At 39.8% G+C, this 17,214-nt stretch overlaps 1 protein-coding gene across 6 annotated transcripts in view; it reads right to left on the bottom strand.

The window, feature by feature from the left end:
• The window catches only part of ANKDD1B (ankyrin repeat and death domain containing 1B), a 31,723-nt gene that overhangs the window by 1,521 nt on the left and 12,988 nt on the right, over positions 1–17,214 (bottom strand). For 2 of the 6 annotated variants that reach the window (XM_071730023.1, XM_071730029.1), the window contains 10 exons: positions 17,023–17,121; positions 16,829–16,933; positions 15,435–15,533; positions 13,718–13,816; positions 11,861–11,959; positions 10,862–10,960; positions 9,192–9,290; positions 6,667–6,765; positions 3,869–3,964; positions 290–488 (listed from right to left, as the gene is read on the bottom strand). In XM_071730023.1, the coding sequence (XP_071586124.1) occupies positions 290–488; positions 3,869–3,964; positions 6,667–6,765; positions 9,192–9,290; positions 10,862–10,960; positions 11,861–11,959; positions 13,718–13,816; positions 15,435–15,533; positions 16,829–16,933; positions 17,023–17,121 (1,093 nt within the window). The remainder of the gene's footprint in view (positions 1–289; positions 489–3,868; positions 3,965–6,666; positions 6,766–9,191; positions 9,291–10,861; positions 10,961–11,860; positions 11,960–13,717; positions 13,817–15,434; positions 15,534–16,828; positions 16,934–17,022; positions 17,122–17,214) is intronic. The other 4 variants (XM_071730024.1, XM_071730026.1, XM_071730025.1 and 1 more) reach the window with 4 other exon arrangements.

Raw genomic sequence — 17,214 nt, 5'->3', positions numbered from 1 at the left:
CAGAATGAAGACTGAGACTTACAAGGGCTAAAAAGACAAACCACACAAGTCTGGTTTTATCCTAAGGCTACTGTAAAGGAGGGGCAGGGAAGCTAATACATCTTAAGACTAGCTCTTGCATTTGTCTTCAGTTTGTAAAAATACACCCTGGAGCAGAAGTAAACAAGTGCAATACCTGCTGTAGAAGTACTGCTTTCCCAGTACTCAAGATGGAAAAAGCTTAAGAAACAATTGTCCCTTGTGGGTTTTATAGCCTGTATATTATGTCTGGCCATTCAGATATTATTACCTGTCCATTGTTCTTCAATAGCTTTAATTTGTTCATCTGTGAACTTCCAGAACAGGGCCAGTTTTTTCCATTCCTGGGGTTTTAATTGGTTGTATGCTAGATTCCAAAGAGAGGAACGGATTTGCTGGGTCTGTGTGCTGTGGTCTTGTTTGAAGGACAAGCTGAAATCTGACCCATCATTACTGTGAGATAGATTTTCCTGAAAAAGAAAACAAATTATGAATTTCATAATGCAGTTATGACTCACTTAGCAAGCACTCAACACTGTCCTGTACAGCATATGTAAGAGGTGATTTGCTCAGTGGAAGTAAAGGAACTGTGTTTTCCTAGTAGAGCTCTTTGGGAGACGTCAGCACAGATGACGTTATTACTGCCTGGCAACAGAAACAAAGCCCTCCTGTGTCTATTTCCATCTCTAAGTTAGATGCAAAATGAACTACTTTGTCTGGCCCTTGACACAACAGCAAGTAACAGCAAATACTGGGCCCACACTGCTGTGCTCTCTGGCCCTGTCTACTTCATCTATCACATTTTGAACATGGTTGTGGATCAGCCACAGTTCATGCTCTTTCCTCTTCCTTTTTGAAATGCCAGCCTCTCCCTGAGCAGAGGTTGGGCACCATCAGCATGGTGTGTGTTCAGCCTGTTCCTGCCTCTGTCTCCTCAGCCACACTTGGGTGAAGCAAGGACTATTAGGTCTTTTGATGGCAGCATGAGACATGTGGTTGAGCATGCAGAGACAAGGCACCAAAAAGCACATGCACGTTGATTTGCCTGCATAAGCAAAACCTTATAGATACCAAAACTGCAAGCATTTGTATCCTCCAGATTAAAAGTGATATTGCTGCTCTAGGAATGGCTCACCTGAAACAAGAGTGATGAGGTTGCTTTCTTGTTTGGGCACCTCTGAAAATGCCATATTTAGCAGTGACTTCAGCCCTAGCTGAGCGGTGCCCAGGGAAAAGCTTCATTCCTAGTGTAGGTAAGCTCAAACTACTTTTATATTTAATTTTGTTTATGTGCTGGTCTTAAATCTGGCTTCAAACATAAAAATGTCTCAGGAAGTCGAGATAGGATTAAAAAGCAGATACTAAGAGAAAAAAACCCACAAATCGCAGCCTGCCACATTTTAGAAGTGCTAAGCATAAAATAGTCCCTTACAGATTAAATTCAGAAAAATCCCACAGGGTTATTTCCTCACCTTACAAGAGTATTGCAAGAAAAAAAAATTTATGAACTAAGTATTTGTATGTATGTTTTATTACATTTTTCTGGTGGAGACTTTATTTCATGCTTGCTGACAGGTGCAAGGTGAGGTTTAAGACATTCTACAGGACAACTCAGCCCTTCCTGGGTCAGTGTTTCTGAGGTTTAAAAAAACCAAGCAAACAAAAAAACCCAACACTACAAGCAAATAAAAAAACCACAACTTTTCTTCTCCTGCTGCAGCACAGCTTCTCTTTGCTGGTCTTTGTCTAGGCAATGGCAGAGTGGAACAGTAATATCAGTCCTCAAGAAGCCATAAACAGAAAAAAGGGCAAATGGAGAGAAGGAGGTACTCTCACACTCATTGGCATCGTGTGCACTTCCTGACAGCAACATGACATTTCCTCTTGAACTAAAGTCTTGTCACAGGTGATAGGTCAGTACAATCTAACAGTAAGTTCTTACAGTTCAAAACACTGTAGTTTCTTATATGGAAACACCACCAGAACATCGTATTTTATCCCACAACTGTAAGATCTAAGCAGCACCCAAAGGCTGTGCTCTCAGCTTCAGGTGATGGGATAATTTTTAGTTCCCAGTATCTGTGTAGCTCTTGCAGAAAAAACAGCTGCTTAAAAATCTTTTCTTCTCAGGCAATTCAGTAAACAAAGCCAAGAGGTTAGAAGCAGTATGGGCTCACTGCTGTCAGACTCGTCATGGCTCCTCTGGCAACAGATGAGTTCACTTCTAATTCCCCAAGGTGAAAGAAACAACAACATACCTGTCAGCTCCTGCTGAGCTGACACAAATCAAATATATAGCACAAGGAGGCTGTGGAGATGTTTTTCATGATAATTAATCTAGATCTGTGAATTACTAGCACAATGCCCTTCAACATGAAGTGTCATGGATTTGAGCACACAGGGCCAGAGAGGGATGGCAAAGACCAGATAATCTGTGTGCCTGCACTGGGGCAGGATCAGTGTGCTTATACCATGCAGAAAACACTTGGGTAACCTGGCAGAGGAAGCATTCCTTTGCAGGAAACAGGAATGAAAATTACATTTGTGTGGCAGCTCAGCAAAGACAGCACAAGAGCTGACAGTCAAGTGAACTCCTTTCACCAGTCCTTCTGCCCTGTTTTGCTAGCTCTGGTGCTCACTGAATTACTTGATCTACAAAAATTTTATTAGCATCTTCTTTCATGCATGCTGTATGCTGGATGCTATGAGAGATGTTTTTTGCTGCGTCACTAGGGATCAGTCTGTAAACAAACTGTATTTGAGAGAGCCCAGGGATTTTAAACTGTATTATTTTAAAACCCAGCAAAATCAGTTCTCGGGGAGTCCACATGGCTCAAAAAAAGAAACACTAAGCAAGCCAATACCAGACTATTTGTGGAGAATTGGTATGCCCTAAATGGCCCCTTACCACCTCCCTTTTATCAAGTGTCTATGTTTAGAAGGTTCTTCGGGGCTCATTACAGGTGTCATACTCTCAGAATTCTGCACAGTTCCAGTTAAGACCCTGTGACACAAGACATCCTGAATTTTCAAGACCCATTTGGCATCCTGAATTTTCAAGATCCATTTGGGCTGGGTCTGAATTTCAAGGCATGTCTCTAGAATGGGCCTCACCAGCAGCCCAGCTCCAAATTCTCTTTTGATTTAGGAGATACAAAGCTTAGCTTTTCTTGTTCAGACACTTACTACCTACAGAGCATTTACAGATTCATAGGTGATATGGGATAGTCAATGCAGGTGACAATAATTGTCATCTACACTTTAATACATTTGACTCTCAGCCCTTTAGGGATGGCAATCACAAAGCAGCCCACATTTAAACACCAACTAGGGAAAGAAGGTTAGAAGTTTAGAGAATCAAAAGTCAGTCTAAGTCACGTGCTTCACACTTGTTGCCTGGTTCCTTCCCATTTTGTTGACTGTGTTTTATAGGTAACACACATAAAACAGATGAGGGAGCTCCTGCCAAAGCAGCTGAGCCCTTACTAGCAAAGGAGTGGCAGACACCTCCATTTTCAGCCACACGTTTTTCTGTAGTGAAGGACACGGGAATGAACATGGATTCAGGTCATCCCAGCCCTGATGCTGATGGAACAGTTTGAATTTCAGTCAGGATCTCTCTCCACCTTTTCATCTCCTGCATAATGCAGGAAAACATTAAGATCTGTCTACAATTTTACAGCTAGTCAGGGGTAAAACATGGATGCTTTCCCTTTCCCAGTTCTAACCTCTGTTTACCAAGACCACTCTTGAAATGGGATAAAACATTACCTCAGGCAAAAGCCACTTTAAGATCAGAATCAGCTTTTTCCTCCTAGTTGTTCCCACTGTAATGAAAGATGTCTCTTACCTGTTTCATGGCATAGTACCTCTCTGCTTTAATGATCATATCTACAATGAGGGCATGACTGCTCCTTGATGCCACAGCTAGTGCAGTTTTCCCATGCTAGAAGTAGAGACAGTGAAACAGGACATTATCTCAGGTATATGAGGATGCTTATATCATAGAAGAAATACAGGAGCTTCCTTTGGAGTCCCAGTCTTCCTCTTTTTTTCAAGACAACATATCTACTACAATTCTAGAGATTCAGGGTAGCTACAACTGAAGTTCTATTCTGTGCATGAGCCATGTCCTCTCAGCTCAGAGGAGGCCCATTTTCCCTGCATGGAAATATAGAATTTCTGGTGAGGTACAGCTGCCTTCGGAAACTCAGTCTGCTGCATACTTCATATTAGCTTGTGCTCTCATTCCCCTGCTATGTTTAAATTGAAATTTCAGATGGACAGGCTGGCAGGGTTGGAAATCTCCAACTTTCAGGGCAAACCTTACTTTTGGATAGTAAGAGACACAGGCTGAGAGGGTGAAAAGAGGGTGCAGGAATTACTTTCTCATGACAACTGAAGGTGATGTCTGGTGGGCAGTACAGGCAGTCAAAGGAATTAAAAGCCACTGTTTTAATCCCAGACGCAGAGGACTGCTCAGTCTACCTGAACCCATCTGCTATTGTTGTCCTAAAATCAAGGGCCCGTCATCTGGTATGCAGTAAGCTGATCCACAAAGGCAAGATATTTGCTTTCATATCCAGTAATATGCAGAAGAGGGAGCAGGATGGTAGTACACAAAGTTAGTTCACCTTCCCAAAACACAAGTGCTACTTTTATACCTAAAAATGTGAGAAAGAACTTTCCAACATTCTATCATTCGCACACATGACTGGTTAAACTGGTTTCCCACTTTCATTTACAGTGGCAGTGCTCAAAAATTTCACCATGCATCCACAAAGAATAGGTGGCCTTTTGTTTGTGAGGGTCCCCCTAGCCTACAAGTGGGTATTTTAGTATGATAATAGATCTTTAATATATTAATGGTATATTAATACCAATTACTCAGTGTTTTTTTTACCCAGCTCTAAGCTATAACCAATATAAGTTCTGGGAAGTACTTCTTTCCATCCCATTTGTCTATTGCAGATGTCTTGCAGGTCTGTCTCAAGCCTGGGCTGCTGACTATTTGGGATGTGCTTCTCTCTAACTGGAATCTGGTTTTGTCCAGTTCTTACTGTTTCAGAGTTACATGAGCCCTACTTTTATTCACCATGTTCCTTTTGTTCTCTTTTATGTGATTTTTTTTTTTCCCCAAATGTGATTTTTTCCTAAGAAATTTACTCAATTAATAATTGACAACATTATCAGCGATTTGATATAGAGGCATCTCAGTAGCTCCAAAGGGTTCCCTCTGCAATTTTCAGCAGATTTGCACTGATTTAAATTGGCTCACATTTAAATACTCAGGATATTCTCCACACAAGCGCTAGACATTCTGGAAAATTACAGCTAAAAGAAGACAACTTCTTAATTAGAAAGTACAGTAATTACAAGGCATTTCAACTCTCCAGCTATTATAACATTCCTTAATATATACATTTTGAGTTTTAGCTCCCATCTCTGCTCAGAATCATTATAATTAGCCAGTTTTTAGAAAAGTATCGCATTTGAAGCTAAGGAATTTACATTTCATAAAACCTTTACAACACAGATATACTTTATATGCAGAGAGTTTAGAGACCACAGGAGCTCCTGGATCCCACCTCTGGAAAGCTGCTCTGCATTTTACAGGGAGGTGGGGGGTGGAGGTGCCTCTGGCCACCTGTGCTAGTGCAGATACCACTGGCACCTTGCATGCACACATAGCGTGGCACTTGTACACAGTGGCTGCACCATAAGTCACAACCAACCAAAATTATATCTGCAGATGAAGAAAATGCTTCTGACAGAGTTTTCCTGAGCTGTAACAGCTTGCAACTCGTGCAGATACATTACAAGCTCATGGCTCCTGCTGGCCTGGGATGGAGGCGAGGAAAACTGTACATTCAAGGCAGGTTTCCCTTTTTCCTTCCTACTCTTCAGTAAGGAGGGACAGGAATTTTTAGCATCTCAGCACCAATTCAGTTCAAAGAGGGTTGTACTTGCACATGTTTCCAGCAGTGGCATGGGCTCAGACATCAGCCAGCAGACAAGGGAAAGGTTACTTCAAGAAATAAAGCCAATGAAGAAAGGTGACAGAACTAGTGCTGGGTCAGAACTGTATTCTCATAACACACACTGAACTCTATCAACACTGCTATAATAATACCAAGGCACTATCAAGCCCAAAGGCTTAGACATTCTTAAGGTCAAAATAGGCAATAGTAAGTAATTTTCTGTGTTTGCTCTTGGAATACAAATAGGCACATTTTTCCAGCAGTTAAGGTGCTGTGTGAAGTGGACAAGACTTCATTCTAGGTTAGCCTAAAGGAAAACTAAATCTTTCTGGCTGTGTAGGCATGATTCCAAATGGAGAGCCTTAACTGCAATGCAGCATCTTACCTCAGCCTTTCAAAACACACCAACCATGTCACCCACACTCAGTTTTATATTTTTCACCCCACTGGCTTTCATCACATCTGAACTCAAAAATAATGTTTCTTTAAAAGCATTTCAGATCTCTGCAGGCAAGCCATCTTGAAAAGGAGACTTCCTTTGTAGTAACTAGCAGCTTTACATAGTAAAGAAGACCAGAAACAAAGACTTCCTGCATCTCTCTGAAGAAGGTTATAAGAAAAGAAAGTAAATTACATAATCCTTGCATGGGTGAGGAGTGCAATCTACCTTATCCATGGTCTTGAGATTGCAGCCTGCCTTCAGCAGCACTTCCACCAGCTCCACATTGCCAAGATCAGCTGCCAGATGTAGAGGGGTTTCCTGCCTCTGGAATTAATTACACCAAATAAATATAATAAGTTGAACTCTCCCTTAAAAGCAGAGTGCTCACAATCTGAATCTGAAGAAGATTCACAGCAGACAGCCTTGGCTAGAAAACCCTGAACAGAATGAAAGCATTTAACTTTTGAGTGACCTACGTGGCACTTTTGTTTCAGACAAACAAGAGAGCATCTGGGATCTCTGCAGGAAAACCAGGCAGGAGTTCCAGCTGGCTCACAGAAAACTTGCTGTCATGTCCCTCTAATGTTACTTAATGAGCCCTTTCCCTCCTCCCTCACAAAACAAGGTGTTTTGGAAAGAGTGCTTCATGCAACTGCCAACCCCATCCCATACCATGCTCTCAACCTTTTTCCTGCTAAAATTCATGCAATGACAACTGGACATAATTTTCAACAGTATATTGTGCTGCAATCCACAACAGGGTTTGTTAGCCAACCCTGACACGAAACAATGAAACAATGATAAGGAGCAGAAGGTAGAAGTCTACCTGCTCCTTAATGGGTTCAACGAGCTTTAAACCACACACAAACAAAAAAGGACTGGAGTAGAGGGAATAAACACATTAGACAAAATAAAACCATTAACAAAAGTACTGCTAAAAAGACATTCAGTTTCAAGTCTAATTTGGGGGTCTGAAATGAGGGTTGTGTAGTCTCTACACAGCTGTATGTACCCAAATAAAAACTATTTATTTATCCTTCTAAAGAACATTAGAATAAGAAAATGCAGATGTCTATGGGTGCAATGCAGCAGCAAATAAGATATACTGTTATTTGTGCAAACCCTGTATATCCGGACATGTCCCTTACTATGTTTCACATGACACAGAACCTTTCTTAGTTTGTTGTGCCTATGCTTCTCTGATGTTGCAAGTCCATATTCTATAGGTCCGTTTAGGGAAATGTTCTGGCCTTTAGATCATAAACTAAAGGTTGCAGCATCAAACACCAAAATTTTAGAGACCCAAGAATCACCAGCCTCAGGGTTCCATGCTACCAGATCTTCATCAGTTCTCTTGGGAATTCCCACTAAGATCACATCACCTCAGAAATCTCCTGCAACAATACATCAGACTTTCTTTTCTGCAGTAGCTTAGAGATATGCATGCAGCTATTGCATATAACTTCAGATATGATAGACACACGATAAAACATTTCTGAAAGATGTGTTCAAGAAATTTACAAAATTATTGTGCCTCTGGGCACACACCCTCTGTGGCATCCCCAATTAATTGTTTTAATCTTATGAACAGTAACCAAAGTCGGGCTCACAACTCATGCTAGTATCAACAGTCTGCTTACACAAGGATGTTCAAGGAACTGAGAGGCAGGAAAGACCTATCTTGGAGGACAAAAAAGGATAGGTGGCATTCACCCTTCTCTCCACAAAGCATCTTTCCAGGGTGAAAAGGGAAACAGTGTAATTGCTGATTTTCTTCATGAAGTGGTTCTCTTGGTACCCAAATAGTAGCAGTGTAATGGCCAAAAACCCCATATGAGGCTCAGGGCCAAGGCTTTTATCATAACTCTGCCAGGCAAAGCAAAACAAACTGATACACATCACAGCGCAAGATGAAAATGGTCATCATTTTCTACAGCAAAAAAGGGATCAAGCAAACCAGCACAAAAGTAAACACGTCAGCATCAGGTTCATCAACACGTGGCCTTCCATAGAGGAGGGTATCCAGTACCACAGGCCACCAGCACCAAGCAAAAGCCAAACAGTCCTGGTAAAGATGGGGAAAAACAGATTCTGGCATCCCTAGGTGGGCTTGAACCACCAACCTGTCAGTCAACAGCTGAACACGTTGGCCAATTGCACCACAAAGTGATGACTGTGGTTATGTCATTCTGTGGGATGTCACACAGCATGGATGTTCACTTTGGTCTGCTCTGTTCATCTGCCTGGTTGTGTCCCTCACAGCCCCTATGCACCTGCTGTCTATTCACTGGAGGGAACAGAGTGTGAAAGAGAGAAGGCCTTGGTGCTACGCAAACAACTGTTCAGCAACAGCATGAACACTGGTCCTTTACCAGAACTGTTTTGCTCTCAAATCTAAAACACAGCACTCTGTGTGTTGCTATGAAAAAAATTAATTCCATCCCAGCCAACTGGGGCTTCCCTCTGAGGTAATATCATTGAGACTTTTCTGTCATGAATTGTAACACTCAAACAATACATTATTTTAAATATTTTCTGAGTGTATAGCATTTTGTATATCCTCATCTTCCACAAACAATACCATCACAGCATGTACCAGTGACTGATAAATAAGCATACATGCAAAAAGGAGAGAACTTCCTATTTTTTCGTACCCTTGAGCTCTTAAGGAAAAGAAAAAATATTTCAAGCAAAACCCACATAATCTCCTCTTTACCAGTAAAGTTATGTTAATTCCCAGTTTTTCTTACATGATTTAAGGAGTTGATATCATGACTGGCATCCAAGAGGCTTTTTACCACTGGTAGATGATTATTGATGACTGCTAAGTGGAGAGGGGAGCTCTTCTGCTGTGGAGGAAAATAATTAACTATTATACTTCGGTACGTTTGTTAGAACTTCATTCAAACAACAAAGAGGTTCCTGTTAAAATCTGGCCCTTGCAAGGGTGATATGCTCCAGTGATGATTTGAGACTGCAGAAAACACACTTTGAGGTATGGAGTTATGCCAGAGATGGCAGCCTGCTCCTACAACACCTACAGCAGCAGGTCAACAAATACAGCTAAGAAACATGGATATGTTGAGTGCACTGCTGTGTAACAGTGTGCAGCCACTCAGGAATGCAACAAGGTGCTCCTTTTATGTGCTCAGATCTGAGATGTGCTGCTACCCTTGCCTAAAAATATCTATCTTAGGTTAATATCTCTGGTCCCTCAGAAAACTGGATTTGCCCTTAGTTGGACAGGTTTGAGACAAAATATAGCTTTCAAAATCTATTTTCCAGGAATAAACTCATCACATATTGCTGCTGTAAATGTTCTTTATGCTAAGCTGACTTGCTGTCATATTTATAAATAAGAAAATTATAGCTAGAGAGTAACAAAGGGGGAGAGGGGGTGTTGAATTATTCATTAAAATAACCAAAGCACAGGTCCAACATCAGTCACAATCCAACAATTAGATTGGCAAGATTGCTTTGCATATTGAACCTGTGACTCATCAGTTTCTTGTTGAATACAGATAAAAAGCAATTCCATATCAGTGCCATTCATGGGTGCCAGACACCATTTCATTAGTGTCTTTATAAACCACAGCCACTTCTTCAGGGCTACAGAAAAATAAAGCAAGCTCTTACACAATGCTGCACTGGAAACGTTTCCAAACTATAATTTTTAATTTTTTGAGTTGCTTCTGCTACAGAAAGCTGATGAGAACAATCTGCACAAACTGCCTGATCTTTAAAATAAATAATTTCAAGCACATCATAAATTGTTCTTCCTTGATAACATTATGCAACAGACCAGTGATCATGGCAGATGACTCACAAAGCCCAGATTCTATTTTCATCCTCTCCTGTAGAAGAGGAAAATAATTTCCAATTCACAGAAAATCTCAGATGTAACAAGAACTGCAATATCTAAGTTGAGACAAGATATTAATATTAGGAACACTTCTTTCTTTTTTAACCCTTAAGAACGGTGGCATTCAGATCTTGAAGGTATAGGCTTTGGATGCAGAGGGTTAAAGCACTGAAGTGTTCATTTACCTCTATTTAAAATCAGTTACAAGTGCAAATTCCTTGCCTGTGGCCCACACAGAGCCCCCTATCACTGCTGCCATGTTCAGCCATGGTATTTTGCTCATCCTCTCCTAACAACTGATGCCTGCCTTAGCCTGGCTAGCTCTAGACTGCACTGCCCAGTCTGCCCAGGCTCTCACTGGCTATGTGTGACAGGACCTTGTCTTTTTTGGCCCGTGTATTTTGCTATCCAATATCCATAAGCCATATAATAAACTGTACAGTAAAAAAAGTCAAAGGAACTAGTCAGCCTCATTCAGCTGTCTAAATTCCCAAGAAAGCCCATAGAAAGCAGGACATGCTGAAAAACAGCAGTAAAGTTGTACTAATATATGCTCACCTTGGGTTTAGGAACCAGGTCAATATTCTTATCAATAAGAAAAGTAACCAAAGATAGATGTCCATTCTGAATTGCAATCTGCAAAGCACTGTTATTGTTCTGAAAGGAACAGTATAGACAGCAAAAACTTTCATTTTCATTGCTGAAAAAACAGTAATAAAGAGAATAATATTTATATTATTTATATTTGTGTTATTACCCCCTCTCCCCTAAAAAGCTCCCTTATATATATATAAAACTCCTTATATATATATAAAAAATTTATATAATATTAATTATATAAAATCAAGCGGATCAGCAGTTAGCAGATGTGCTTTTGTAAATAATGAAGGAACTTTCCTTTTTTACTACATCACAACATGCTAAAACCACCAGTATTCTGTACTGCTTTTCAATCTCCCATAAGAAAAAGATAAATCAGCATTGTCAGCTATCCTGTGCCGTGGAAAACGACAATGACAATGCCAACATGTATCCTAGTTTATTAGTTCAGTTTGACCTTTAATAAGCAAGTATAGTCACAGTAACAAACGCTGAAAAATAAATGACCAGAATATTTTCACTTGGTAATTCTGCTACAACAAACAAGATCTCAGTCTACTGGAATTATAAACTTCTTGTAGCAGGTGAGCTAAAGCCATTCAACAGACGTGAGCTGGTTTGGAGTCCAGGAACCAGATGTGGAGAACAGGTTTGTCATCAGATCAGGTATAGACACTACCAAAAAGGAGAATTTATTAGCCATATGTTTTACTATTGCACATACGTTAAGTAAAAATCTCCACCACAGAACTTCTCAAAGTAAATCTACACTATATTTCTTCCACATCAGTTCTACTCTGTTAGCACTCTCCACATTCACACTTTTTTTTTTTTTATAATTTCATAAAATTAAGCAGAGCAAATATATGTTAGTACACACAGAAATGAGGACATAAGGTCTCTTCCATAGAGAAGATGTCCCAGTACCTGTGTGCTGGAGGGATACTGTATACATACTTGAGTTAAAACGTTGATGTCACTCCCTGCTTCCAGTAACAGTTCAGCACATTTTTCATGACCTCCTTCAACTGACAAATAAAACGGAGTTTCCCCATTCTAGATCAACAGAAAGAAAATCTCTGCTCCAATTTAAGCTGCATGATTGTTAAGACTGTGACACAAAACAGGTTAGCTCAATCAGACTTTGCCAGCTCAATGAGAAAAAGAAGATGGTTTCAGGAGAATACAACATGAATGGTCCTAAATTAAACTTAAATGAAATGGCAATTCACCAACACTTAAGTGACACATGACATTTCTGTCATCAGAGGTGTGGAAAGGTTTACGATAGAGATAACCATTTCATAAACATTAATCACACTCTTTTCAATTATTACTAGCAACAGGCACAGAAACAAAGATGGTGGGTAGCAATTGCTGCCATTCAATGTCAGGAAACACAGCTAACATGCTAGCACGTACCACCATACCTGCCAATTTCTGTCAGTACAATGCCATAGATTTCTGACAAATTCCCAACTCCAGTGCTAGTTATAAGGAGCACTTTTAGCAGAAACACTCCTGCTGCATAATAATTTCAAATTTTCTCAGCCCCCAGAAGTCTCCACCTATTCACAAGTCTCTAAAATGATTTACTTTGGCTGCAACAGGACAACATGACCTATTCCCAGCTTCTCAACTGAAATACACATAGGTTTGATGAAAGTTCCTCTAGTGGTTCAGCATTCAGAGAAGTGTCAACAAACCCTGATTTTTCCTTGCTTGAACATCTGCCACCACTATTCCAGTAAATTTAATATATCTTAGTGCTTTGGTTATGCTGGGAAAAGACAGACCTGTTTATCCACAGACTAGAATATCTCTGTCTGGACAAGAAGGTTGCACAGTTAGCCATGGCAAGGAAGGGGCACACGCAGTACAAGTTATGTACCTAACAACACTGTTAGGTAAGGCTTGGAAACACAAGGACTTCACATTCCAGTGATACTTGAGTGCCTCAAAGCTTGCATAGCTGGAAAGTTAGATAAGAGAGAACACCTTGATCCATAATTCTGTTGCTGGTTAAGGAAGAGGAGGGCCTTAGGTAAGACCAGGCCAACAGAACAAACTGAACCACATAATAGGCTTTTGCAATGAGCACAGTGGCCCATGGGAAAGTGAATTCACTTGCCCAGCTTGTTCCAGCTGCCCTAACGAAGAAGCAGAAGACAAAAAGCCACTTGGCAAAGCAGAAACACTGAGCTGATTACTTCAGTTGTGTGTGAAGTACACTACAGTGTGCATTTCACTCTGCCATGCCTATTTTAAGTCTTAAAATTCAGCCCATGAGTGCATGAGCTCAGGGATACAACCTTTACAGATAAAATGCAATTTATCCATATGGTTGCTGAACTCATCACCACTAAACTAGGAAAGAAAAAGTGTGTTGGCAGTGACTGCAGCCAACTGAGATCAGATGAACAAAGTAAAAATCTGAGACGTCTTGCTAAGGTGCCTGTGATGGTATATGCTGGATACACACACTGAACTGGCTCAGGGAACAGCTTGATCAGAAAGAGTAAAAGGAATGGGATCCTGTGGCCTGGAATGCTGCAGAACAGGAAGAAAAGTGGATGTTAGGTTCTGACATTTCCTTCTACCAGTAGTGAGGGCTTGCAGGATGGAGTGGAGACTATGGTGTGAGAAACAGAGAGGACAGTGAAGGAGACATTGAAAGAGACAATTTGCTGAGTTTATTGGAGGAGGAACAATGAAACAGATGCAAACAAAAAAGCATCAGAGCTAATGAAGTCTAGTCAGTGCAGCATTTATTCTTTTGAACTTTGTCTCCTTTAGTAATCTCTTTGTTCTTACCTGATTGAAGTAATTTATTTCTTCCCACTGTTCGAGCAGAATTTCTACAACTTCACTGTGGCCATTTTTGGCTGCAAGATGCAATGCTGTGTTTCCCTCCTTGAAATTAAAACATCAAACAAGGTATTTAAAAACCCAGAATAAAGTAAAAATATTACGTAAAGCCAACAAGCACTTAAACACAAAGCCTTCGTTTTTTCCATCTCTCTTTTACATACAAGCAGAAGGAAGCAGATCAATACAGCATGTTCCAAGACTAATCCAGAAGGCACCTTTTCCTACACATGCAGACATGACTTTGGTCTAGTTGCTTGTCTTGTATTCTGAAAACTACTAGGTAATACCATGGAGAAAGACTTAAAAAGAATGAAAGATTTGTTCCCAAAGAATGAATCAGAAGAAAACTTTGGGTACCGGTTCCTACAAGGAAGCAGACATCAAGCTCCCAAAGGCACTAATTTAAAGATAATGCACCAAAACATAATCTTGTAGTGGCTTTGATGCCAATGTATCTTCAGTCCTTTTCACCATCCATACGATTCTTCACTACCCAGTAAAGTAAGAAAAAAATCACACACCAGCAAGCAAATACAAACAAAGAGCAAACTAGATTATCAGGAGAAACAGCAGCTTTTGAGCTAAAAAACACACAAAGAAAAGTACAAGTATTAAGCTGACTAGAAAAAACTGAAGCTGAACATGAGGAGAAGATTCCTAACCCTCAGGGAAATGAGGGTCCAGAAGAGCTACTCAGTCACAACACTCTAGAGGTAGACAGGCAGAAAATCCATATACATCTTAGGAAAACGTATGTTTGTTAATTGATTGTAATAGTGTGATTGCCTTCAGTGACCCCTGAGATGAGTTGCTGTCCTGTTTTCTCAACCTACTTACTCTTTAGGATCACAGCATTCACCTCACATCATTGCTACTTTACACATGCAGCCTGCTAGGTGTCTGAAAAAACACTCATTTAACTGCTACTGATGAACTGCTTAGCACACCAGAGCTCCATGTTGCACTGCAGCTTCTTGAAAGTACCACCAGAATAAAATAAAATTAAAAAAATAAATAAAAAAAGGAACCACCACCAAAAAAAAAAAAAAAAAAGGTATAACTTTTTGTTAAGGTATAACTTGGTTACACGGTGCTATAAATACAGCATCTTCCCATTATAATTTTTAATGTATTTATCCTTGTATCCTTGCAATGCCTTGGGTGCAGAGAAACAACGACATGCTCATTTCACAAAAGTCAAGTAGGTAGTAAGGAAACTTAGGGGCAGATTTTTAAGCTTTTTAGACATCTTAAAATGCAGTATCAAAAACAAACAATAAGATTCAAGTGTTTAGGCACTTCTGAAAAATCCCCATGAGTGTTTAATTGCATCCTGAAGTATTAAGCAACTCTAAAAAATAAGCCATGTGGGACTTAGCAGTAACACACAGGCACAGCCTTTAATTAATAATTATGAATACATATTGAAAAGTCTTCTGGCAATAAGACCAGAAGTTCCAGTCGGTTTGTTAAGTTGGTCCCTTAATTATTGAAAAATCCCCGTCCTTCTTTATTTGTTGATCCAAGATATACCAAAGCCAGCACCACCACATAGGCACAGTTTATTCCTAACGCTTGGCTACGCAGTAACTACACCGAAACAAAGTAATCTTTCACGATTATCTTTTCAGTTGTACTTTGGTGTCAAAGAAACCTTTACCTTATCTTCTTCTGATGTAAAGAGCTTCATAGTGATCAAACTGTTTACCATGTCAACATGTCCTTTTTCTGATGCCAGAAGGAATGGTTTTTTACCATTCTAGAACACAATTACAGAAAGAAACACAGTGTTACCCAAAGCATAAGTACTTTGCTTCCTGTTACTAGATATATGGCATGCATGTGATATGTGCATTCTGAAAAAAAAAAAATTTAAAATATATCATATGACTAAGAAGATTAACAAAAAAGTAGATATGAATTTTTTGATATTCTTAAATAACCCCAATATAAATAGGATTCTTCTTCAACTTCCCTTTCCAAAGGCTTAAACCACAAAGATTTGTTTTGTTAAATTAACTCTGTTTTGACAGCTTTGCCAAGCATAGAAAGAATTCAGAATTTTGCTGTTGGGTAAATATAATTCAAGACTTGAAAAGAGTGATAGGAGAGCTTTGATCTTTCGGTGACAGATCCTACAAAAATAAATTTTCCACATGTAATGACAAAATACTCTACTTAGATATGTAAGCCTTCAAAGCAAGATCCCAGCATTGTGGGAATGAAAAACAGAAAACACAGCAAACCTGATGAAGACATAGTCCTGGCAATGTTGAAGAGCTGGTGCACTTCTATAGGATGACTGCACATACTTTTTATGTTCTACACGGGTGAAACATGCCTTGTTATCTGTAACTGTCAGGGTTTTGTAAGGGAAGAGGTTTCAGGGGTAAACTGTATGGGAAGAGGTAAGAGACTGCTCTATATCATCATAGCTGGCTCCACAACAGACAAGACTGACCCAGCTCATGTCAGCACTCAACTCATCAGAGTACTTGGTAACTCTGTGAAAACATATTTAAGAAAGGGTGGTCACTGCTATGGGGAGGATGCCCAAGGAAGAGACATGAAAGGACTCAAGGGAGGAGACACTAGAGGAGATACACCTGAGGGCTAACTGCAGCCTATGGAAGAACCCTTGCTGGTGCAGAGTTAAAAAGAGTAAAAAACAAACAGAAAAAACAAACAAACAAATGGAACCACTGTGAACTGACCCCAACATCCTCTGTCTCCCATTGCCTCACCAATGCAACTGAGTGTCATGTGCAGCAAAAGCAAGGGAAGCAGGAGGGGATGGGTGTCTGCAAGTTAGCTGGGACAGACAAAGAGGGAGGAAAGATGTTTTCCTAAGTTTGTGTCTAGCTGTTTGTTTTACTAATTTCTCAGTACCCAAATCAGTAATTAGAAGTTTAAGAACACTAATTACATTAGTTAGAAGTCTATGTAACTGGCAATAAATTAAAAATCATTTAAATTCTCCAAGTTAAGATTATTTAGCCTAGAATAGATGCTTCATGACATCAGAGAAATAAACAGAAAAAAAACATACTGTACCCCATCAGGCTTGTTCAAGTCATTCAGATGAAGATCTTGGAGAAAATAATCAACAATTTTAACACTGTTGTTCTGAGCTGCAAAGTGTAGTACATTCATTCCTTCCTGAAAAATAAGCAATTCTATAATAACAAACTTAATTTTTTTCCAACATGAACATGTTTAGAGTTGGTAAAGATTTCTCATCAACAAACCTCATTCTCAGCCTTTTGATCAGCACCCGCTTTAACTAATTTTCGCATAATATTCAGATTTCCAGTCCAAGCTGCAAGATGAATCACTGTCAGGCCGTGCTTCAAATAAAACGATAAAGCAGAGATTACCATCAAAATACCTCATGCCAGATTTCTTAAAAATATTTTTTTATTCAGTTTGCAGGAGAGTTG

Source organism: Heliangelus exortis, chromosome Z (assembly GCF_036169615.1).
Source record: "Heliangelus exortis chromosome Z, bHelExo1.hap1, whole genome shotgun sequence".
Taxonomy (NCBI): domain Eukaryota; kingdom Metazoa; phylum Chordata; class Aves; order Apodiformes; family Trochilidae; genus Heliangelus; species Heliangelus exortis.
The sequence above is the reverse complement of the archived record's forward strand: the minus strand, read 5'-3'. Positions and strand labels throughout refer to the sequence as shown.